General features: G+C 39.5%; 1 protein-coding gene across 5 annotated transcripts in view; it reads left to right on the top strand.

Annotated features, from left to right (window-relative positions):
• LOC5574988 (glutamate receptor ionotropic, kainate 2) overlaps positions 1-24,255 on the top strand; it is a 605,301-nt gene that overhangs the window by 433,436 nt on the left and 147,610 nt on the right. For all 5 annotated transcript variants that reach the window (XR_002499922.1, XM_021841975.1, XM_021841984.1 and 2 more), the window contains 3 exons: positions 6,472-6,624; positions 21,563-21,951; positions 22,756-23,016. Coding sequence is in view for 4 of the 5 variants with exons in the window: in XM_021841975.1 (XP_021697667.1) it covers positions 6,472-6,624; positions 21,563-21,951; positions 22,756-23,016 (803 nt within the window). In the remaining variant the exon portion in view is untranslated. The remainder of the gene's footprint in view (positions 1-6,471; positions 6,625-21,562; positions 21,952-22,755; positions 23,017-24,255) is intronic.

Genomic DNA, 24,255 nt, shown 5'->3' on the forward strand with positions numbered 1-24,255 from the left:
CCGGCTCTATAGTCTGCTAACCAGGCTTATGTGGAGGATATGAGCGGATGTCATTTACGGATGTCAATTTGGACAAGTGTCACTTAGAGATACTGTAGCCAGGAGAAGTTCACATTAGTGGAACGTTGCTGTTATGTCCACGTTTATTAGTATATTTTCAAACATTACATTCATTGTTTAAACCTAGTATATTATACCTAGGTCCTAGATGTTCTGTGTTTGACAACACTATCATCCTAATTTAATAAAACAAAATTAAGCTTTTATTAACATTTTGGAGTTCTGGCAGCAAAAAAAGAAATCTTCCATTTTTATGAGTATGAAGGAAAGTTATCCAAATGTTATTGCCATCTCTTACAGATGACAGACTTCGTCCTTTGAAAAAAAAAACTAAAAATTCGTCCTTTGAATAAACTAAAAATGTTACTTGGGTAGCTAGAACCTTCTGCAGGGTTTTTGTCTGGGTTCAAAATTGGAACAACCTTAGCATTTTTCCATTTGTCAGGAATATATGCTAATTGAATACATTTGTGAAATAAATCAACTAAGAATGATAAGGTACTTTCTGGAAGTTTTTTGATGAGGATGTAGAATATTCCGTCATCGCCAGAGGCTTTCGTATTTTTGATTTTTTTAATAATAGTTCTCACTTCTTCCAAATCCAAAATTCTCCTAGGAATTTCCTAAAACGTTTTTTTGATTGAGAATGCTTTTGAAATCCTGAGTAACTTTTATTCAATTGGACTAGTGAGTCCCAAATTAAAATTGTGTGCGCCTCCAAACTGCATAGCAAGTTTAAAAGCTTTTTCGCAATTACACACTTAAACGGAACAGCTGATACTTATCTCGGTAATAATTTGACGATTCTCGGTAAAACGGTAAAACGTTTGCCAAGATCTCGGCAAAACAATGGATTGTCGAAATCTCGGTAATCGGCATTAAAAATTACCGAAAAGCGATAGACTTCCGTCAACGTGTGAGCCCGAGTTCAGACGGAGGAAGTGGCCTTGGTTTTGCGGATAGACTAACAGTAAGTCTTGGCGCCCGGTTACATATATAGCAGATGAAACAATGCGCCAATAGTCCAAAGCTCTCAAAAATGGAAAATGCAGTCTTTGTTGATTACCGAAAAACTCCTTAAGGTTGCCTCAGGCGTAACTTGCAGTCATTGGCGGTAATAGCGGGATCGACGACTCGATCCTGGAGTATGAAAACATCAAACGTTGGTGCACTACTGAAATCTGGTGAGGTCGTTTTCAATACTTTATATTACCATTTTTGTACAAATTGCACACAAGTTCTCATTTTTGGTGAGTTGAATCATGTATCCATAATCATGGTATTCCTAATTTATTTTTATATATTTTCAAATTTATGGGAAAGAGTTTCAGTTTTTCTATAGCGCAAAAAAGACAAAATTTGAGATTGGAGCGTTCTGTGCTCAACGAAAGACGTGAAAATTTTTCGGTCGTCAAATTTAAGTATTTTCAGTTTTTTATTGTAATTTCCTACATATACCCTTAAAAACCCGAGACGAACCTTGAATTTTTAAATGGCCACAATTCAAAGACCAGTGAATCAATTAATTTGAAATAAATTTCAAAGTAAAAGCGGTTAGTTGTTCTTACAATCCTTGGGTGATACATCCCCCCTGACCCCTCCCACTTTTCTAGGTAACGTAAAAAGCGAGGACACGAGGAGTCTGTATCTCGAGATCCTTATCAGCTTGAAAGTTGGTGTCTTCGGCAAAGATGTTCTGCAGATCATGGGCTAACTGGCGGTGAAGAGTCTGATTAGAAATGTAAAGCGAGAAGGTTGGTGTCCTCTACAGAGATGTTCAGTAAATGTAGTAAATATTAGTTAGAAGGTTAGTGTCTTCGGCAAAGCTGTTCAGCGGAATTAGGGCTATGTGGCGGTGAAGAATCTGAATGAGCATTTGTCCGCTAGGTGGGCTAGTATCTTTTTTTTTTTTTGTTGTATGTACCTTAAAGTCCTTACTAACTAAAAGGTTGATGTCTCTATCGGTAAAGAGTCTGATTGGAAATTCACCCGCTAGAAGGTGGCTCTAGTGGAAATAAATCTTTAATCCTCTCTACCTCTTTCTTATCCGCTAGAAAGTTAATATTTTTGGCAAAGATATTTAGTACAAAGCTATTCAGAGGTGAAAAATATTGGCGCATAAAAAAAACAAAATCTATGCAACTGAGCATCTGTTGGAGGCAAACCATGAAAACCATCTTTGAATATGGTTCTATAAATCAATAAAAAGATTCTTAATATCTTTTTTATTCTCCCCTTCAAAATTTTCGGATTTTTAAAGGGGGGGGGTGACATAAAAGAAAATTAATATTTGTATCAGCCTAATTTAGGATGAAATTGATCATTTTTCACGGTTTTTTTATCTGTTTTCTATAACGTTGGCAATGCCAAACAACTGAATGCAGGAGAACAAGTACGCCGATGTGCCTTATTGATTCATGTAACGAAATTTTCTAATAAATTTAATTTTAATGCTAATTTGGGCTCCCTGAATCAAATTCTTAACAATTTCATATTTACGTAAATAATTCCCAAAAAAATAATTTCAAGAATAACGCGTAAAACGTCTAAATGTAGGTAATTCCCAAAGGAATTTCAAACTATCTAACAGAAATTCTATTATTTTAACAAAGTGAGCGAATTAGTATCAATTTTGATGATACAATCTGTTTTGGGGAACCCTTAACGAACAAAACTGAGAAAGAATCATTCAAACCGATGACCCGTTCGTGAGCCATTTCGTGACATACAAACACCATTCCATTTTTATTTATATAGATTATTTGGTTCACTAGTCTTTGAATTGTGGCCATTTAAAAACTCAAGGTTTGTCTCGGGCTTTTAAGGGTTAATTAAGTTATTAAGTTAAATATTTAAGTGTTTTAGGGCAAATTGTTGTTACTGTGAAGATTTTTCGTACGCAGTGTTGCTGCTGTTTTCTAAATCGGTGAATTTTGATCAATTTGTGTTAAGTCGGACGAAGAGGTTTTGGCTTGTGGATAAACCAACAAGGAGGACAATTAAGTGTCAGTTTTAAAATCCACAGATATTCATAGCATGGACAATGCATCAATAGTCAAAGCCTTCCAGAAACTAAAAACACATTCTTTACTGACCACCGAAAAGCTCCAGTCGATTTGAACATGCAATCATTGGCGGTTAAAACGATACCAACAATCTAAGAGTACAAAACATCAAACGTTGGTACACTAGGTACTGAAAGCTGGTGAAATAGTTTTAAATACTCGATTTAATAATTTTCAATCTAAATGTATGCATATTGGACTTATTCTTAATTTATTTTTGTTTAAACCTAACATACTATTTTTAAAATCATGTTTATTATTTTACCCATATGTATTTGAATTTAGTGGAAACTGTACGCGGACCCTGTATAGCGAGAAAAGGGCAAAATAAGTTTTAATCTCGTTTCAGAGAGCGAGCAATGGCGCTGAAACCAAGGCTCTAGAGTCAGAATATTGAAAAAAAAAGTCTTTGTCCCATCCCAGGAGAACAAAAATGGAGTGCGCAATAACTTTCTTAGCATCGACACTCCCAACGATTTTATCTATAACCCTGAATTGAAACGGTTGGTACGGTTGCCCCATTTCTTTTATCATTGAATTGAAATTTTTGCGTCTATCAGTTAATTCATAAGTGAAAAACCTAATCGTCATGATTTTTTCAATTGTCTGCAATACTCCCCCCCCCCCCTTCAATTGTTCTCAGCACAGTGGGCTGATATTCTGCAAATATTTATACTGACAAGAAAATATCTGAGTTAATTTGGGTATTTTCAGGATGCTTTTCAAAATATGGCTGTGATTAGATTAGATAAGATTAGATTTTCGCAATTAGTTAGTGATAATTTGATTTCTTCTATCAACGCTAGAATTGGCTGCTGAGATTGGATGTAAGTTGAATTTGGGACACCTTAGACAATGGTGCCATTTTCCAAGTCTACCTTTAATTTATCGTGGATGACCACAGGGTTTTGCATTAAACCTACTGTGACATCGCTACGAATCTTCGGTTATTCTCTCAACACTATGCTCTCAAGATCTTTAAAACTTTTCGGATCTTTTCATGAATTTTCCAAGGAATCTTGTAATTATACTCATCAGAGTAGTCTCAGAAACGTAATAAAGGTTTTTTGTTCACATTTCAAATCAGAATGAATGTCACCGGTCATCCGGTCCAAATTCTTGCTAAATCTATTCAGTATTCTTATCGGGACTTCAACAATCTTCGTTAAAACCCACAGACAATTTTCGTTGGAATGTCCTAATGATTTTTGTTAAAATCCTTTCCGAACATTCATCAAAATCGATTTATAAATTTTATCAAAATCCTCTAAGGATACTCATCAAAATTCTCTAAGAATGCTCACCAGTTTCCTCTCCTACAAGGGTTCTCATCAGATTCCTCTCAGTACTCTCATCAGAGTTCTTTCAGAATTCTCATTAGATTCTCATCAGAAACCTTTCAGGATTCTCATTAGATTCTCTCGGGATTCTCATCAGAATCATCTCAGGGTTCTCATCAGAATCCTCTCAGGATTTCCATCAGAATCCTCTCAGGATTCTCATCAGAATTCTCTAAGTATCCTCACCAGATTCCTCTCGGAATTCTCATCAGAATCCTCTAATGATTCTCATCAGATTCCTTTCAATAATCTCATCAGAAACCTTTTGGGATTCTCATTAGATTCTCTCAATAATCTCATTAGGAACCTTGCAGGATTCTTATTAGATTCTTTCAGTATTTTCATCAAAATCATCTCAGGATTCTCATCAGAATCCTCTTAAGTTTCTCATCAGAATCCTCACGGGATTCTCAACATAATCCTCTTAGGATTATCATCAGAGTTCTCTCAGGATTCTCAATAAAATCCTCTCTGGATTTTTGTCAGAACGCTCTCAGGATTCTCATCAGAGTCTTCTCAGATTTTTTATCAGAATACTCATCAGGATTCTCATCAGAGTTCTCTCTAGATTCTCATCAGAGTCTTCTCAAGATTTTCATCAAAATCCTCTCAGAAAGCTCATCAGAATCCTCTCAGATTTTTCTTTAGATTCTTCTCAAAATTCTCTTCAGAATCCTCTCAGGATTGTTTTCGGAATCCTCTCAGGATTCTTTTCTGAATCTTCTCAAGATTCTTTTTCCGATTCCTCTCAGGATTCTCTCCAGAATCCTCTCATGATTTTCATCAGAATCATCTCAAGATTTTCATCAGTATCCTCTCAGATTTTTATTCAGAATCCTATAAAGATTTTCTCCAGAGTTCTCTCAGAATTATCTTCGGAATGCTGTCGGAATTCTCATCAAAATACTCTCAGGATGTTCATAGGAATCCTCTCAGTATTTTCACCAGAATTCTCATCAGAACTCTCTCAGGATTCTCACCAGAATCTTGTCAGGATTCTCATCAGAAAACTTTCATGATTATCTTCGGAATCCTCTCAGGATTATCTTCGGAATCCTCTTAGGATTTTTTTTCAGAATCTTCTCAGGATTCTTTTCGGAATACTCTCAGGATTCTTTTCAGAATACTCAATGGATTCTTTTCAGATTTCTCTCTGGATTCCCTTCATAATCCTCTCAGGATTCTGTCAGGATTCTCTTCAGAATCCTCTAATGATCTAGAATCCTCCAATGCTTTCGGGATTCTCATCAAAGTCCTCTCAGGATTCTCATCGGAATCCTCTCAGTATTTTCACCAGAATCTTATCAGAATTCTCTCAGGATTCTCATCAGAATCTTGTCAAGATTCTCATCAGAATCTTCTCAAGATTTTTATCAGAATCTCCCCAGAATGCTCATCAGAATCGTCTCAGGATTTCCATCAGAATCCACTCAGGATTCTCATCAGAATCCTCTGAGTATTCTCATCAGAAAAGAATGGAAGGTTTTGAGAATAATTTTAAAGAGATTCGGATGAGAATTCTTGAATTATTCTGATATGAATTCTGAAAGAATTCTGATGAGAATAATTAGAGGATTTCGATGAGAATCTTAAAATTTGAAAGATTCTGTTAAGAGTTCAGATGAGAATTCTATTAATCAGAATTTTCCGTATAATTCGGCACAAACCAGTTATCATTTTGAGAACATTGGATCAAATGATACGAGCAAAAGAGTGCAAAAAAGTCATGCACGCCTTTTGAAGGTTAATCAGAAATATTTCAAACCAGCGCCCCCTCGAACATTGAATAACGTTAGAATCCACTCGGGTCCACTATCCAATACCGCATCCCATCGCAAGTGTAATTTATAATTAATAATTAGCTTTCTGCATCCCGCAACACTATTCCCAAAACCGCAGAACGGGTTCACCAGACATAAACTAACCCCGGAGTTCATTCTACAATTTAACCGCAAACATACGCTATAGAAATGTTTCCCTCTCTTTTCTCTCTCTCACTCCTCCAGGCCGAGACCGCGCTGATGTACGATGCCGTCCATTTGTTCGCGAAAGCCCTGCACGACCTGGACACCAGCCAGCAGATTGACATCCACCCGTTGTCCTGTGATGCGCAGGACACCTGGCCCCATGGATACAGCCTGATAAATTACATGAAAATCGTAAGTATTCATCCATTTGTGTTCACATCGAGCGGATTGTACAGACTGATACCTCTAATTGGGGATCGCCCATAAATGCCGCAAGTGTGTTTAAGACAAATTTCCTTCTGTCCTTCTGCCCTTCTGTCTTTCTATTCTCTGTCCTTCTGTTCGTCTGTCCTTCTGTCCTTCTGTCCTTCTGTCCTTCTGTCCTTCTGTTCTTCTGTCCTTCTGTTCTTCTGTTCTTCTGTCCTTCTGTTCTTCCTTCCTTCTGTCCATATCTGCCCGACGACATTCTACATTTTTGTTCTTCTATGCTTCAGTCTTTGTATTCTTCTACCATTTTTCATTTTTTCATCCTAGTTTTTTCTTTATGTTCATTCTTCAATTATCCTATTTTCTATCCTTCTAGTCTACTAAATAACCATGTTTCTATCCTTATATTTTCAAACTTTTTTTCTTCCTTTATTCGAAATTCTATCCTTGGCAATAATTTGTAGGTTTTATCTTAATTTCAGAACCTACATTGCAATAACATTGTCAACGTACATAATTCCACTCACCTTACGCAACCGGCATCAATCCCATTTTTTGACAAACTTTTATCAATCGATATTACACAGAATATCCACATGCTTATTTCAGGACACCCATTGGCGTTCCTACTAGACGCTCTTCTGTTATGGGGGCTCGGTGATCCACAAAATTCGCAACCAACCATACATTGGGTCACACACAACGACTGAAAAGGTTGCGGAAGGGTGAGCTTTTACAAAATGCCGGATACGAGGTGTAGACCACAAACTACACATTCAGTCCTGGTGGCTCATCCTTTCGTCAACCCTGGCTGATGTTCGGTTGGCCGGTCGGTTGGACGAACCATGTTTAGGTGGATGGGTGTTTGCAATTGGTCCCACGAGGTAGTTACACTTAGGCGGAAATGCGGTGTGACCCACAGTCACTATGGGTTAAAATTTAGCATATTAATTTCGAAAACTTACTAAACATTATACATTCTAACAACGTGTACCAATTCAATATAAAATACAGCTATATCTGCAAAAACACGAGTTTTTGTTAATATTACTTTTAAATAAATTTTTATTTATTTTGAAAAATTCTAGGTTTTGGTCGCACAATTTTTATTTCTTGCTCATAGTGCACAGTGGCCGAACAACAAGCTACCAGCGAGGATTGGCGCTTGTTCGGTACTAAAAAATCATTCAATTGACGTCATAGGATTTGAGAATGACTGGAATGTGGACATTGAAAGTTTAAAAAATGCAGGAAATTACTATTCAAATGATATGATTACTGAAATGCAATAATTGCCGTTTGTTATATGATATTGAATATATGTTTGATTGGCGTGCATGGAATAAATATTTTCTATGCAATAAATATATTGGCACGATACATTCTCAGAAACTCATAGCGATATTCCGTTGCAAATTAACGTTGAGTTCTACTGAAATCTGATTCAACACCGAACAAATTGGATTTATAGGCGCTCTTGGTAAAACTATACCCCGGGGAAGGGCAATAAGCAATACGCTTTGAAAGATTGTGCATTCAAAATTGACCCATCATTCCGCCCACTAAAACCGAATTCCAATCTCCCAACTGTTCATCTGAACGGGATGGCAATTTGACTCCCTTCGGTTTCTACATGCATTCCGGTCTAACCGTACAATTTGTTCTAGCTCGTATCGCAAAGTAACCGCCCCGTCAGTCGGTCAGTCGACCATTTCCTCTTTCGAACAGTGGGCAAAAACTGATCAGAATCAGCGCAGAATTCCTTATCTACGCGGCTCAATTAGCTCCAGTTTCCTTATATTTCAAAAGTTTTCTCAGTATTTATAAGACTTATGAACTTAGTTTTAAAAGATCCTGGTTTAGAAATCCTTTCAAGAGAAGTGTTTGATCCCTTTATCTTAATTAACTCATTGCGCGTGGTAAAGATGGACAAATTATGGGTAAAATTATGAAAAAAATCCACGTGCTCGGCTGGGAACTCAGTTATTTTGTCACCAAGTGGCTCGGTAGCTTAGTTGGTAAAGCGCTCGTCTAGCATACAGGAGTCCTGGGTTCATATCCCAGCCGAGCACGTGGATTCTTTTTTTCATAATTTCACCCATAATTTGTCCATCTTTACCACGCGTAATGAGTTAAATAATTTAATAACCATGCGGATTGGATTACCGAACAGCTCAATATAAGCGTCAATTCCTTTTATCTTGTCGTTTGATCTTGTGGGGGCGAGCGATGAACACTTGTTTGGTGTACAATGCGTTTATCAAGCAATATTACGAATCCGATTAGGCATGAATATATCATGGATCCCATCACCAACTATTGGTGACCCCCAGATCCTTACCTTATCCCATTAACTCAATATCCATTGCATGACAACTGCGGAGATGCAGAGGTATACTCGGCCTTCCGTGACATTCGTCCCTTTCACGATGACCGTACGGATGTGACCAGCACTTTGAATGACTTTTAATTTTTTGGAATTCACGATTTGTGCACATTGAGAATGATAAGCTAATCCCAAGCCCCATTCATAACTCTCTGTGCCACTTCGATTATTTTGGTCGACCACGGAGTAGCAACTACGAATTGAACGGTTATCTATGCTCATGTTAATGTTCAACAATACCTTAATGCAGTTTTGGGAATGCCTCTAAGAATTGCTCTAAAAATTTATCTATGAATTCCTCCCAGATTTTTTCCAAGACTAGAAGCACCGGTATGCCGAAGGGGATCAAGCTCTGTGTATCACATTTATCAGTTTCCATTATTCTTAGGCAGCGTCCATTTATTACGTAACGCTAAAATGGGAAATTTTTGACCCCCTCCCCTCTCACCGTAACGCTTTTTGTATGAAAAATTTCAATATTTTGTATGACCTATAACGCTTAAGCCTACTCCCCCTCCCCCTCGAGCGTTACGTTATTTGTGGATACCGCCTTGCTTCAACTCCTCCGCCAAGTCATGGTACTTTTAGGGTTACCAGACGTACTCTTTTTAGAGTACATGTACTCTTTTTTGTCTTAAAAATTTGTGAACTATTCTTTTTGCTAAATGGGCTCAATTGTACTCTTTTCTAGTTATCACTGACGATTGCCGGACAAATCAAATCATATATTGAAGAAACCGGATATTTCCCATGAAAACAAGGATCCAACGATTTTCGTAAAATTATAGCTGATTCGAATCGGTACGAGTAGCTCAAAAATGATCTTCAAATATTCATAAGCTCATATATCTCTCTAAATATAGATATAAGTGACCTAACGGTAAAACTATTGTTAAATAATTAGCTAACTATTGATTTTTAGTTTATAGCTCATTATTGATTATTGATTTAGTTTTGAACTATTGGGAACAACTTTTGCTCAGGCACTTTTATCAGCACGTCGTTTTCCAATGGTCCAATGGTTGAACACAACTGTGGGAATGGAAGGATTTAACTTCAAAATATGGTGCCTAAAAGAGGAAAATAATCTATTAAACTAATCAAGCTTGCGTCTTCTATATTGCTTCAACAATTCACTAGAAAAACTTAAGTTAATGACAATACTCGAGATTCTTTTGAGATTCAAGGTTTGAAATAGCGTTATTCTCAGTTCTAGTTTCCTGTACAAACCAATATTGTTCTACGTTTGGGATAGATCATACTTAGTATTTACTATTAAAAAAAATTGATAGACTATATTATTGCCAAAATTTGAACGGCTTTCTTATAAAAAAAACGACTGAACAATTTTATTCACTTAGAATCAATGTCATTAAAATTGATGTGAGCAACTACTTGAGATTAAAAATTATACAAAAATTATCAAAACAAGGAAAATCAGGTAAACACGTTAGTAAAAAGCGCATTTGCAAAATTTTAAGCTATTAGGCTAAGTGTACTCTTCAGTACTCTTTTATAGAGTTCGAAAAAATGTACTCTTTTCGGTAAGAGCAAATATGGTAACCCTAGGTACTTTGCTATCTTGTTGGAGAACGTTGATTGAACATTTTGGTCCAGCGGTACAGCGATGTCGATGAGTGTAACTCGTTTCATCCTTTTGTCGTAGACTAACAATGTCGGGCGGTTGGCACGGATGAGGATGTCCGTTATTATCTCCCAGTAAAGCTGTACTGGGGCTTTATGCAAGTATTTTCCAGAACCCGGTCATGAAGGTATCTGTAGTAGGGTACAAATCTGTCCACCAAGCTGTGCTTAAGAGCAAGCTGTTAGTGCACAATCTTGGCAACTTCGATGTGACGCTCGAGATAAGCTGATCCAGCTAGTACTGAACAGCCGGCAACGATATGCTCGATAGTCTTCCCTACTGAATTGCATTTCCCAACGCGATGCTCCACGTCTATGTGGAATATGTACTGCTGATAGTTTTTCGGATGGCAGTCCCGTGTTATCGATTCTTTTCAATTTGCTCCAGCTCCATTTGATGGGGTTGCGTTCCATGCAACTCCTTTTGCTTCCACGTTGCGATCATATTTTCGAGGATTTTGATGTCCCAGTTTAGCTGGTAATCCTCCTGTGCCAGATGCAGGGCGGTAAATTTCGTGGCGGTTTTGGCTTTCTACGACAAAATGTTGATGATCGACTCCCGTCCATCTTATCGAAATGTGCTAACGGTGCCTTCGTTGCACAATCATACGTCTAGCATTGCTAGAGCCTCCAGTAGGTTGTAACTTCTGGCATTGGTTACCCTACTACCCCACTCCACGGCCATGCATTGAAGTCACCTCCAATTAGCACTGGTTTTCGACCAACTAGCTCGTCGGTCAAATTCTCCAACATCCGACTAAATTCTTCGAGCGTCCATCTTGGAGGCGCGTAGCAGCTGCAAAAGTGAATTCCGTTGACTTTTTTGATCACGTTGGCAACCACTGCGTAACAAAACATGATTGCAGCCTAACAGTAACGGAGGTAACGCAGATCAATATGAACCGTATTGAGTACCGATTGTATCGCCGCTGCGTCTGTGCTATGGATCAACGCACGGATTCACTAATTTGGCGTTTAGCGGTGCCGAATTCACTCGTTGCCATAGTCACGTAAATAACACGGCACCCCAAAAACGTCAAATAGTGAACTCGTGCATCGGTCTATTCGCCACCCAATTAACTTTATTGAGTAATACTCAATACGTTACCTCCGTTACTGTTAGGCTGCGATCATCTTTTGCTACGCAGAGCAAGCAACTTGATCGATTGTTGCAATATTTCCCAAAATGCCCATTTTCTCCACATTTCCTGCACAGTTCGGTTCTGACGGGACCATTACTGCTCACCGCCGGGTGTCCGAAGACCATGCGCTTGAAGCATCGCATCGGTGCACATTGGGGAAATCCGAACCCAAAGGTGGAAAAAATTGATAACTTCCACAAAAGAAAGATAAAAAATAAGTTTTATAACTCATTCGAAAGGAAATTTTCTCAGGAATCGATTGGTGATAGTTTCATGAATGTGGGGCCATTCTGGGATAAGCTATGGAGCCCGTTTTGCCCCGATTCTTTGAAAATTTTAGATTTTCATATTGTTTTGAGTAAAACTGTTTTATTGTGGAGATTATTTCCCATGAAATCCATCATTTCTAGTCCATTCAACAATGTTTCACAGAAAACGTTATAGAAAGATGGAAATTTAGGGGATTATGGGGCCAAATGTACAATGCAATATTTTTGAAGAGGAATTTTTGTTTTAAATTTTTCCAACGTGTTTTTTTTTATTGAAATAAATTCTAAAATAGTCTAATAAGCATGAATATAGCTTGCAGAAATAAGTTGTATTAAAATTTTTAGAATATGTATGATCATTAATTATGCTCTATGCAACATATTGTGAATAATTTACCTTCTTATATCACAAATTCCAATCATTTCCAAACGATGTGCGATAGTTTGAGTAAACGATATTGATCTAAATGATCGATTGCCGTTAGCCTCATTGATAGTGGGAGAGATAGTGGGAGCATATAGTTTTTTGGCTATGTTTGCCCCAAATCCCCTTAAAACGATTTCTATCATAATTAATTGAACAGATATCTCCGAATTAAATTTATCATGTACTAAACTGTTTATTCAGTAGTTGATACAGTATTTAAATCCTAAAATATAGGAGATTATGGGGCTCTTTTACACATAAATAAAAAAAACAAAAAAAACACTCAAAAATGGATCCATTAAGTAACCATCTGCAGTTTTTTTCTGATTGAAACAAATCACTCAGAATTAAATTAGTTACACAATCATACCTGAAGAAATTTCGTGATGATAAAATTGCATTTTGAAGAAATTTCATGAGAATAAAATTTCGTGGAAGTGCCCAAGTAGCTCTGCCTGCACCCTCTACTGAATAAGTGATCATAAACAAACAAAGTCTTCCATATATTTCAATATGGCACATATTGATTGAAGATGTAGTAGTTAATAGTGCTTAATTCAAAATATATTGACGCTTATATTGAGCTGTTCAATAATCCAATCCAATGGTTATTAAATTAATTAACTCATTACGCGTGGTAAAGATAGACAAATCATGGGTAAAATTATGAAAAAAAAATCTACGTGCTCGGCTGGGATTTGAACCCAGGACTCTTGTATGCTAGACGAGCGCTTTACCAACTAAGCTACCGAGCCCGTAAAGCGTTCGTCTAGCATACAAGAGTCCTGGGTTCAAATCCCAGCCGAGCTCGTGGATTTTTTTCATATTTTCACCCATAATTTGTCCATCTTTACCACGCGTAATGAGTTAATTAATTTAAATTTTCTTCATGTTATGCATTTTAGAAGGCTCTTGAACATGCTTGAAATTCAGTAAAACAGATGTAACCATAATTACTGTTTACAATATTAACAAAGTAAGGTTCACCATGAGGAGCATTGATGTCAACCAACAAGCAATCTGTTAACAGCAAATGTAGAGGCAACATAACAAACATAGTAACTTTAAATTATACTAATGAAATGAATGATCGATTTTGGAAAAATCTAGAATTGAGCATTATTAACAACTGCATTATCCCTTTTATGATAACTTTTTCTGTATCCATATCCATAAAAAGACAAAATTATTTCTTGAATAATTTCTTGTAATGGCGCGGTAAATGGCTGGGCATGGCGTACCATTGGTACCTCGTGTACCTGCAGGAATAAAATAGACCCCTTTGTGCGGTCCTTAGCCTCTTGCCCAGCAACTCCTATCCCTACCTCCTCGTGGTACTGGCCGGGGTACGAGTAACCTTGGGGAAGATCGGGTAACCAACCCCCGGTGGGAGCTTTGGTCGTATGCTGACAGGGAAGGGGGGGTTTGCTTTTGCAAACCTGGAGCGTCTGTACTCCACGCTAGGAGCGGCTCACAACAGCGTCTGTTCCCCATGTCAGGGGCGGCTGATCATCGACCGAGTGCCAGAGAAGGACTCTAAGCTAAACTGCGCACTATGGCCCTCCGAACATTTAGGGGGAATGGTCCTCCGGAAATCTAGGGGGTTGGTGTCAGGCCCTGCAAGCCAACCGTAAAAACACATCAGCACAGGAACGTCAACGAGAGAATACGGACCGGAACAATCGGCAAAGACCACAGCGACGAAAATGGACTAGCGATTGGAAACTCGGTACGTGGAACTGCAAATCTCTCAACTTCATTGGAAGTACTCGCATACTCTCCGATGTACTGAAGACCCGCGGTTTCGACATCGTAGCGCTGCAGGAGGTGTGCTGGACAGGAGCATTGGTGCGAACGTTTAGAGGTAATCATACCATCTACCAGAGCTGCGGCAACACACGCGAGCTGGGAACAGCTTTCATAGTGATGGGTGATATGCAAAGGCGCGTGATCGGGTGGTGGCCGATCAATGAACGAATGTGCAAGTTAAGAATCAAAGGCCGATTCTTTAACTTCAGCATAATCAACGTGCATAGCCCACACTCCGGAAGCACTGATGATGACAAGGACGCATTTTACGCGCAGCTCGAACGCGAGTACGACCGCTGCCCAAGCCACGACGTCAAGATCATCATAGGAGATTTGAACGCTCAGGTTGGCCAGGAGGAGGAGTTCAGACCGACGATTGGAAAGTTCAGCGCCCACCGGCTGACGAACGAGAACGGCCTACGACTGATAGATTTTGCCGCCTCCAAGAACATGGCCATTCGTAGCACCTATTTCCAGCACAGCCTCCCGTATCGGTACACCTGGAGATCACCTCAGCAGACAGAATCGCAAATCGACCACGTTTTGATCGATGGACGGCACTTCTCCGACATAACCGACGTCAGAACCTATCGTGGCGCCAACATTGACTCCGACCACTACCTGGTGATGGTGAAACTGCGCCCAAAACTATCCGTCATCAACAATGTACGGTACCGACGCCCGCCCCGGTACAATCTCGAGCGGCTGAAACAACCGGATGTCGCCAATGCGTACGCGCAGCATCTTGAGGCAGCGTTGCCGGATGAGGGCGAGCTCGATAGGGCCCCTCTTGAGGACTGCTGGAGGACAGTCAAAGCAGCCATAAACGACGCTGCCGAAAGCGTTGTCGGATATGTGGAACGGAGCTCAAGAAACGATTGGTTCGACGAGGAGTGCCAGGAGGTTTTAGGGGAGAAGAATGCAGCGCGGGCTGCAATGCTGCAGCATGGTACGCGGCAAAACGTGGAACGATACAGACCGAAGCGGAAACAGCAAACCCGCCTATTCCGGGACAAAAAGCGCCGCCTGGAAGAGGTGGAATGCCAAGAGATGGAGTTGCTGTACCGTTCTCAAGAAACGCGGAAGTTCTATCAGAAGCTCAACACATCCCGCAAAGGCTTCGTGCCGCGAGCTGAGATGTGCCGGGATAAGGATGAGAGCATCTTGACGGACGGACGCGAGGTGATCGAAAGGTGGAAGCAGCACTACGATGAACACCTGAATGGCGCAGAGAACACAGGCACAGAAGGTCAGGACAGCGAAGGCGATGGCTACGTCAGCACAGCGGACAGCGGAAATCAACCAGCTCCCACGATGGGGGAAGTTAAGGATGCCATTCAACAGCTCAAGAACAACAAAGCCGCTGGCAAGGATGGTATCGGAGCCGAACTCATCAAGATGGGCCCGGACAGGTTGTCCGCTTGTCTGCATCGGCTGATAGTCAGAATCTGGGAAACGGAACAGCTACCGGAGGAGTGGAAGCAAGGCGTTATATGCCCTATCTACAAAAAGGGCGACAAACTGGAGTGTGAAAATTATCGTGCAATCACCATCCTAAACGCCGCCTATAAAGTGCTATCCCAGATTCTCTTCCGTCGTCTATCACCTATAGCAAACGAGTTCGTGGGAAGTTATCAAGCAGGTTTCATCGACGGCCGCTCGACAACGGACCAGATCTTTTCCGTGCGGCAAATCCTCCAGAAATGCCGTGAGTACCAGGTCCCTACGCACCATTTGTTCATCGATTTCAAGGCGGCATACGATAGTATCGACCGCATAGAGCTATGGAAAATCATGGACGAGAACAGCTTTCCCGGGAAGCTCACAAGATTGATCAGAGCAACGATGGACGGTGTGCAAAACTGCGTGAAGATCTCGGGCGAACACTCCAGTTCGTTCGAGTCTCGGCGGGGACTACGACAGGGCGACGGACTTTCGTGCCTGTTGTTCAATATTGCGCTTGAAGGTGTCATGCGGAGAGCCGGACTTAACAGTCGAGGCACGATTTTCACGAGATCCGGACAATTTGTTTGCTTCGCGGACGACATGGATATTATTGGGAGAAAATTTGAAACGGTGGCAGATTTGTTCACCCGCCTGAAACGCGAAGCAACAAGAGTCGGGCTAATGGTGAATGCGTCGAAAACAAAGTACATGCTGGTTGGCGGAACTGAGCGCGACAGGGCCCGCCTAGGAAGCAGTATTACGATAGACGGGGATACCTTCGAGGTGGTGGACGAGTTCGTCTACCTCGGATCCTTGTTGACGGCTGACAACAATGTTAGTCGGGAAATACGAAGGCGCATCATCAGCGGAAGTCGTGCCTACTATGGGCTCCAGAAGAAATTGCGGTCAAGAAAGATTCACCCCCGCACCAAATGCACGATGTACAAAACGCTCATAAGACCGGTAGTCCTCTATGGGCATGAGGCGTGGACTATGCTCGAGGAGGACCTGCAAGCTCTTGGGGTTTTCGAACGCCGAGTGCTAAGGACGATCTTCGGCGGCGTGCAGGAGAACGGCGTGTGGCGGCGAAGGATGAACCACGAGCTCGCTCAACTCTACGGCGAACCCAGTATCGTGAAGGTAGCTAAAGCTGGAAGGATACGCTGGGCAGGGCATGTTGCAAGAGTGCCGGACAACAACCCTGTAAAGATGGTGTTCGCCACGAATCCGGTCGGAACAAGAAGGCGTGGGGCGCAGCGAGCTAGGTGGATGGACCAGGTACACCAGGACCTGGAGAGCGTGGGTCACAGTCGAGGATGGAGAGAAGCGGCCATGAACCGAGGGAATTGGCGAAATATTGTTGGCGAGGCTTTATCAAGATAATTGATGTAAAGCCAAATAAGTAAGTAAGTAATTTCTTGTAAAATGCAATTTGACTCTCACGAAATTCCTTCAGTAATGATTGAATAGCTAACCTGATCCTGAGTAATTTGTTGCAATCAGAAAAAACGGTTGATGATTTCTTGATAGATTCATTTTTGATTTTTTTTTATTTTGTTATTTTTTTTGTTTATGTGTAAACGATCCCCAAAATCTCCTATGTTTTATGATTTAAATATTGTATCAGATACATGGTCGGGGTTCTGCCAAACCGCACCAAGCGCCATTTTTTTCCAAAAACGAGTTATCCACACAAGAAGATTCAGAATATCATAACCTTTCCACATTACAAATATCGTATAATTTAAACCGTCCCTCGTTGTGTAAATTCATAATTTTTCTCTGGCGGGATATGTAAAACTAAAATTGTATCCAACCAGAGCGAACCATAAACCTTAGCATCTGATTGAAGGTAATTTAGTATTCTGATTCAAAACGACATTTTTTTCCAATTCTTCCTAAAACATTGCAAAGTGGTCATTCCGGACAACATAAAGGGTCATCGCCAATGGATTTTAGCATGTAATGTAAGCGAACGGCCACGTACAATAAAATATTTTTTCGGTGGTACTGATGTGTTTTCATTTAAATTTTGTTCAGCCACACCGAACCAAGTACCATTTATATTAAAATCGTGTTTTTGTATGAACAAAAGTTATCAACACGCGCTTAACGCTCGCCTTTGCTTTTTATATAATATGTTGATGAATAAATGCAGGAGCAGTAATAAAATAACTAGACATTTAAATTTGATATTGTTCGAATAATTTGGTAGTACTTGGTGCGCTTTAGCTGTTCAGAAAATAACGTTTTCACTATCAAGCCTATTTGATCAGAGTGCGCAGAAGTAATTTCAAGTTTTTCGTACAAAATTCAACAGTTCGAAATGACCAAGAGGTAGCAATCCAAATCACCAATCGAAGGACACGAGTTCGAATCCCGATTAATATTTTTTTTCGTTGTCCTTAAAAATTGTCATAAAAATTAATCAATTTCAGCTTATGTGACTATTTTTAAACAATAGAGCACAAGCAGAAGCAGTTACATGCACAGCAGGAATGACGAATTTCGTGCCATTCCTGGTATCCACTTCACATAAAGAATCATGAACTTGTTCAGCCAAAGTGTACTAAATGCGAGCAACTTGGTGCGCTCTGGCAGAACAAATTCATGGTTTTCTTCGATCGTTACATTTTTTAACTACATCATTATTGTCTCTTTCGAATCTTTGAGCGCAGTTGGACCTTGATTTAACATAATTTCTGTTAAAATATATAATCCACCTAGAGAAAGACAGATAGAATACGTTTTGGATGCCTTGTACCAATTTATTGTTCACATAGGTCTCCAACATTATACTGCGGGCCAGTTCTATGGGAAATTACAAATCTTTCCCAACCATAGTGCATAAACATTTGTAACATGCATTTCAACATGCATGGCGATAATACGAACCATTCGTCTTCTTTTATTTTCTTGTATTGCTGGAAATCATTAAACACATTCAGCCAAACCGAACTGAAAACGACATTCTTCAATTTTTGTTCAACCAGAGTGAACTATGTGCCTTTTAATTTAAAATCAAATTTAATTACATGGAAAATATATGATGATTTTCTTGAATATTCTTCCTTGACTTATTTATTGGACCCTGTTATTCATTTATGAGCGATACAATTTTGAAAAGAGTCATTCGCGATCTATTCACATCAGAGTGGACCTCAATGTTAAATATCTCAAAATAATGGTTTTGGTACTTGGTGCGGTTTAGCAGAACCCCGACCACATGATAAACAATTCAGTACACAATAAATTTGATTTGGGAAAAAAATGTTGAATTAATTACGAAAGAAATCGTGTTTAGGGGAATTGGGGCAAAAATAGCCAAAAAACTATATGCTCCCACTATCTCCTATCAATGAGGCTAACGGCAATCGATCATTTAGATCAATATCGTTTACCCAAACTATCGCACATCGTTTGGAAATGTTTGGAATTTGTGATATAAGAAGGTAAACTATTCACAATATGTTGCATAGAGCATATATAATTATCATACATATTCTACAAATTTTACTACAACTTATTTCTGCAAGCTATATTCATGATTATTTGACTATTTTAGAATTTATTTCAATAAAAAAACACGTTGAAAAAATTTAAAACAAAAATTCCTCTTCAAAAATATTTCATTGTACATTTGGCCCCATAATCCCCTAAATTTCCATCTTTTTATAACGTTCTCTGTGAAACATTGTTGAATGGACTAGAAATGATGGATTTCATGGGAAATAATCTCCACAATAAAATAGTTTTACTCAAAACAACATGAAAATCTAAAATTTTCAAGGAATTGGGGCAAAACGGGCACCATAGCTTATCCCAGAATGGCCCCACATTCATGAAACTATCACCAATCGATTCCTGAGAAAATTTCGAATGAGCTATAAAACTTATTTTTTATCTTTCTATTGTAAAATTTATCAATTTTTTTTACCTTTGAATTCGGAATTCCCCAATGTGCGACGTGGAGGGGAGGCTTTTTGGGCCAACACGGGAATAAGCATATCACCATTGGCCAAGCAGTGCGTTCAGCGATATCTAATGCTGAGAATTAATAAGGTCCAATGAAAAGCTAATATTATCGATTTCTAAGAAATGTCCAACAGCTTTGTCGAACCACAGCTTACCGAATGAGTACCTGTGTTTCATATTCAACAAAGTGCTGCAGGTGAATCCAAAATACTTTTCCTATTTAGATGACCGCAAGGCGTTCGTCAAACCCAGGAATGTCTTGAGGACTGTCACTATCACCACCGAATTGTTCCATATTGTATAATAAGGATTGCCATTAAAATTAAAATAAGGAAGAACTATAGTAGCAAAAAGAAAAGTGCCATAGTAAACTTTTCAATAAATGTGTAACGGTGCGCGATAACAAAGTAAAGATCCAAATAATGGGATTGATATGCGAGTATATTTTGGATTTGATGAGGAAAGTACTCGGATAACGGGTCCTATTGACAACTATCTTGGTTTTGTAATTAAAAAAACAACCGCATTCAGTATATATTAGTAGTTGTTCATTTTCTTGTACTCTAATGATAATGTGTTGAGTAATGCCACTAGAATTTTCTGCTGCCAGGATCGGCGATACGAAAACTTTTGTAATAATATTCACGCAATTGGTGACATGATGATTTTCCTGATGGGATTTTATTGCGAGTGTAGGCAGTGTAGGTACTTCAAATAATTAAAGAAGAGCTTCTTTATACCGTACAAATCGCTCCTTGCCACTCTACACCCAATTCTGTTTTTGCACGGATTTTTTTTACACGGCCGTGCAAAAAAAGTTTCCATACATTTTTTTCCGCCAAAACCTTATTTTTGCATGAAACGTCGAGAAATGGTGTTACTTTTTTTGCACGGTTTTTGAAATTTTGAACTGAAAACTTTTTTTGCACGGTACGCATCCCCCGTGCAAAAACAGAATCGGGTGTATCTTACTCAAACACGCGTGGTGTTGAATGCACAGTTATTTAGCAAGACTAAGCTGAGGGTCGTAGTTTCGAATCCCAGCGGTTAAGGATCTTTTTGGTAACGATATTTTCTCGACATCCCATTGCATAGAGTATCTTTGTGCTTGTCACACGATATACATATGCAACCATGGTCAATTGGCAAAAAAAAAACTCTCGGTTAATAACAATGGAAGGGCTCATAAGATTACTAAGCTGAGAAGCAGGCACTGTCCCATTTGGGACGTAACAGAAGGGGTCCGAATTGTAGCTGGGTAGGTCCGATTCGGACCTTCTGAAAAATTGAGTTCAAACTTGTCTAGGCAAGTCCTGGAAGAAGATAGCACAAAACGCGCTGAAGATATGGCCCATTAATTATTTCTCAAAAGTAATGGAGTAGAACCACATGCATAAAAAAGGCACGAGTATACCACAAAATATCAAAGAAAACAGCTCGCAGTGGTTCATCCCAGATAGAAACAGTATATGAAAAAATATCCGATGTTTTAAAGCTAATTTTGGTATGTTATTGCTAAAGACTTGCTATTTTCTTATGATCGGGATCTGTTATGCATAGTAAATATAATTATGGCAATCGTCTGTATGGCAACCATCCATGTGGTGAACGTATTCATGCCTATTGTCCCGTCCCGGCTATCCGCAATCAACAGCGACACGAGATACATAAGTAATTCGGTGCTAATTTTGCTCATTTTTTCCCACTGTGCTTTATTCCAGATTTCGCCTGAATTCTCTCTAAAACGGGCTACCAAAGCAAAGTGGCACCAAAACCAGAACCGTCTAACCCCCCTTTTTTCCCCTTCCCTATCCTCTCGTTTCAGGTGGAAATGCGTGGCCTAACGGACGTCATCAAGTTCGACCACCAGGGCTTCCGGAGCGATTTCGTGCTGGACATTGTCGAGCTGGGACCGCAGGGTTTGCGCAAGAGCGGCACGTGGAATTCCACTTCCGGGGTGAACTTCACCCGCAGCTACGGCGAACAGCAGAAGGAAATCGTCGAAATACTGCAGAACAAAACGCTCATCGTGACGACGATCCTGAGCTCGCCGTACTGCATGCGGAAGGACTCGGCCGAAAAGCTGACCGGAAACTCGCAGTTCGAGGGCTATGCCATCGATTTGATACATGAGGTTTCGAAAATACTCGGTTTTAACTACACGATCCGGTTGGCACCGGATGGGCGGTACGGCAGCCAGAACAAGGAGACACTGTAAGTGCACAAGTTGAAATTGAAACATTCCTTATTTAAGTTTGTACAACATACCTACTCTGAAATAGGCAAAAAATAGATTGACTGGAGCTATATTATTGTGCTCCCGTAGTTGAAATATACGTCTAATACAACAGCATTTAAAACTGAGGTGGCAACAGGTGGCCAACGATGTTATGAATAGATGAAAAAAAAACGAATTTAGTATTATAGCATTTAATTCCACTAGAGTTCTAGAAACTCTAGTGGAATTAAATGGTTTAGTACAAAATTCGTTTTTTTCATCTACTTATAGGTATTCTACTAAAAAGCTCGAAGATTTATTATCATGATGTTATGAAGCACAGAAACCACCACGAAATATGAACTAAACTCATAATATTTTCTAAGAACTGATCATTTTATAAAGTGAGCGCCTTGTATATGCTATATTTCTCCTATTGAAAATATAATATATAACAAAATGCTTCTGGTTGAAGCACTAAATAGTTTTTACAAAAACTCCTAAGTGATGCTGTTCTTCAAAGTTAAACAAAAATATTAAATAATCAAATAGTGCTATAAAAACAGTGTTTTTCAAATATGAAAAAGGTATGTTTGAATGGTTCCTCGATTACATGAAAATCTTTTAGAATTAATCCTTCATACAGATTTCAAGCCCTTGAATAAATAACCATTCCACGATGTGCCTTGCCACTGAATTCGGCCAAATTCGGCAACCACGTACTCTTTATGAACTTAATCACTATCATCTAACCTCATTCTCACTACTATATCATCTTTTTTTCTCCTTCTCTCAACCAGTGAATGGGACGGCATGATAAAGGAGCTGCTGGAGCAACGGGCAGACCTGGCCATCGCCGATCTCACCATCACCTTCGACCGGGAGCAGGTGGTGGACTTTACCATGCCATTCATGAATCTGGGCATTTCCGTGCTGTACCGAAAACCGGTGAAGCAACCGCCCAACCTGTTCTCCTTCCTGTCCCCGCTCTCGCTAGACGTGTGGATCTACATGGCAACGGCTTATCTCGGCGTTTCCGTCCTGCTGTTCATCCTGGCGCGGTGAGTCCCATTTTTGTAGCTATCCCTTTAGGACTTTTCGCGGCTGGAGCGCAGTAACACTGCCGCTAAATGGATTTTTCTACAGTGATTTAAATTCATATTCGTACAGAATACAGTTTCCACATTGATTTAGCAATAAACTATCTAATGGTATATCCAATGTTTAATACTTTATCTACCAACGCAAGGGTGTCATCTATAATTCTTAAATTATAAACAGTTACCACTTACTTTCATCTTTGAAATAATGGAAAAGCATTTAATTTTAGTCCAAATTATCCTCAATTCCATATTCGAATATCTATTCAAATGTACAATACCTAGAACTAAATATCAATTCTCTCAATGATTTCTCAGTAAATTTCTCACATCCTACATTTATATTGAGGTACATTAAGATTATTTACAAGCGGACATTAGAGTGATGCAAATTTTGAAATTTTAGCTCCGAAAAACGCCAATCTTTTGTATTCAGCCCTCTCAAATTCGTCATAAAATTTTATGTAAAAGTGAATAAACTCTTCTTATGTGAAATCCTCCTAGCTAAAACTTTGCCGAAGACCACTTTTTGATTGGACATCAGGATAAATTGTTATTCATCATCATAAAGTTGGTTTGCATATAGCATGCTTCATCAACTGTTCGGCAGGAAACATGAGTAGTTTAAGAAAAATACTGTATGTTTAATGATTTTGTTATTAAATTCACTAAGTCAAACAATACCTACCTTAATACCTTGACAGCTACAGCGTAGCGTCACGCAATTGCAAGGTGTATTGTAGAGCGTCTTGGGCGATACTTCTCCTCGAACGTTTTAGGTTGCTGGGTTCTTTTCAACTGCGTACAGCCAGCGTACTCGTGGTCTTCAGCAAAGTCGCCTACCTCTACCTGGTTCCCTGCTGAATATTATTTTCTCAATTCTTTCTTTCAACATTCGCACTAAGAGGCCAGTCCACTGAAGTCTGCCGAATTGCACACGCCTTATAGTATTCGCATTTTTATATACTTGATAAAACTCGTCTGCGCCAAACACCATTTTTGCCACCGAGTATTGTCCGCAGCGCTTAACGCTCGATAACAACGAAGGCTTTCCGATCTGTCTTTTTTAACATCCACGCTTCTTGTCCATAGAGAGCCACCGGAAGAATCAATGTTATAATACAGGGTGAATTTTGTTTCCGTTTGCAAGTTGCGGGAGCTAATCTGCTTACGTAATCCGTAAATGGCTCTACTCACAGC

The sequence above is a fragment of the Aedes aegypti genome, chromosome 1 (assembly GCF_002204515.2).
Source record: "Aedes aegypti strain LVP_AGWG chromosome 1, AaegL5.0 Primary Assembly, whole genome shotgun sequence".
Taxonomy (NCBI): domain Eukaryota; kingdom Metazoa; phylum Arthropoda; class Insecta; order Diptera; family Culicidae; genus Aedes; species Aedes aegypti.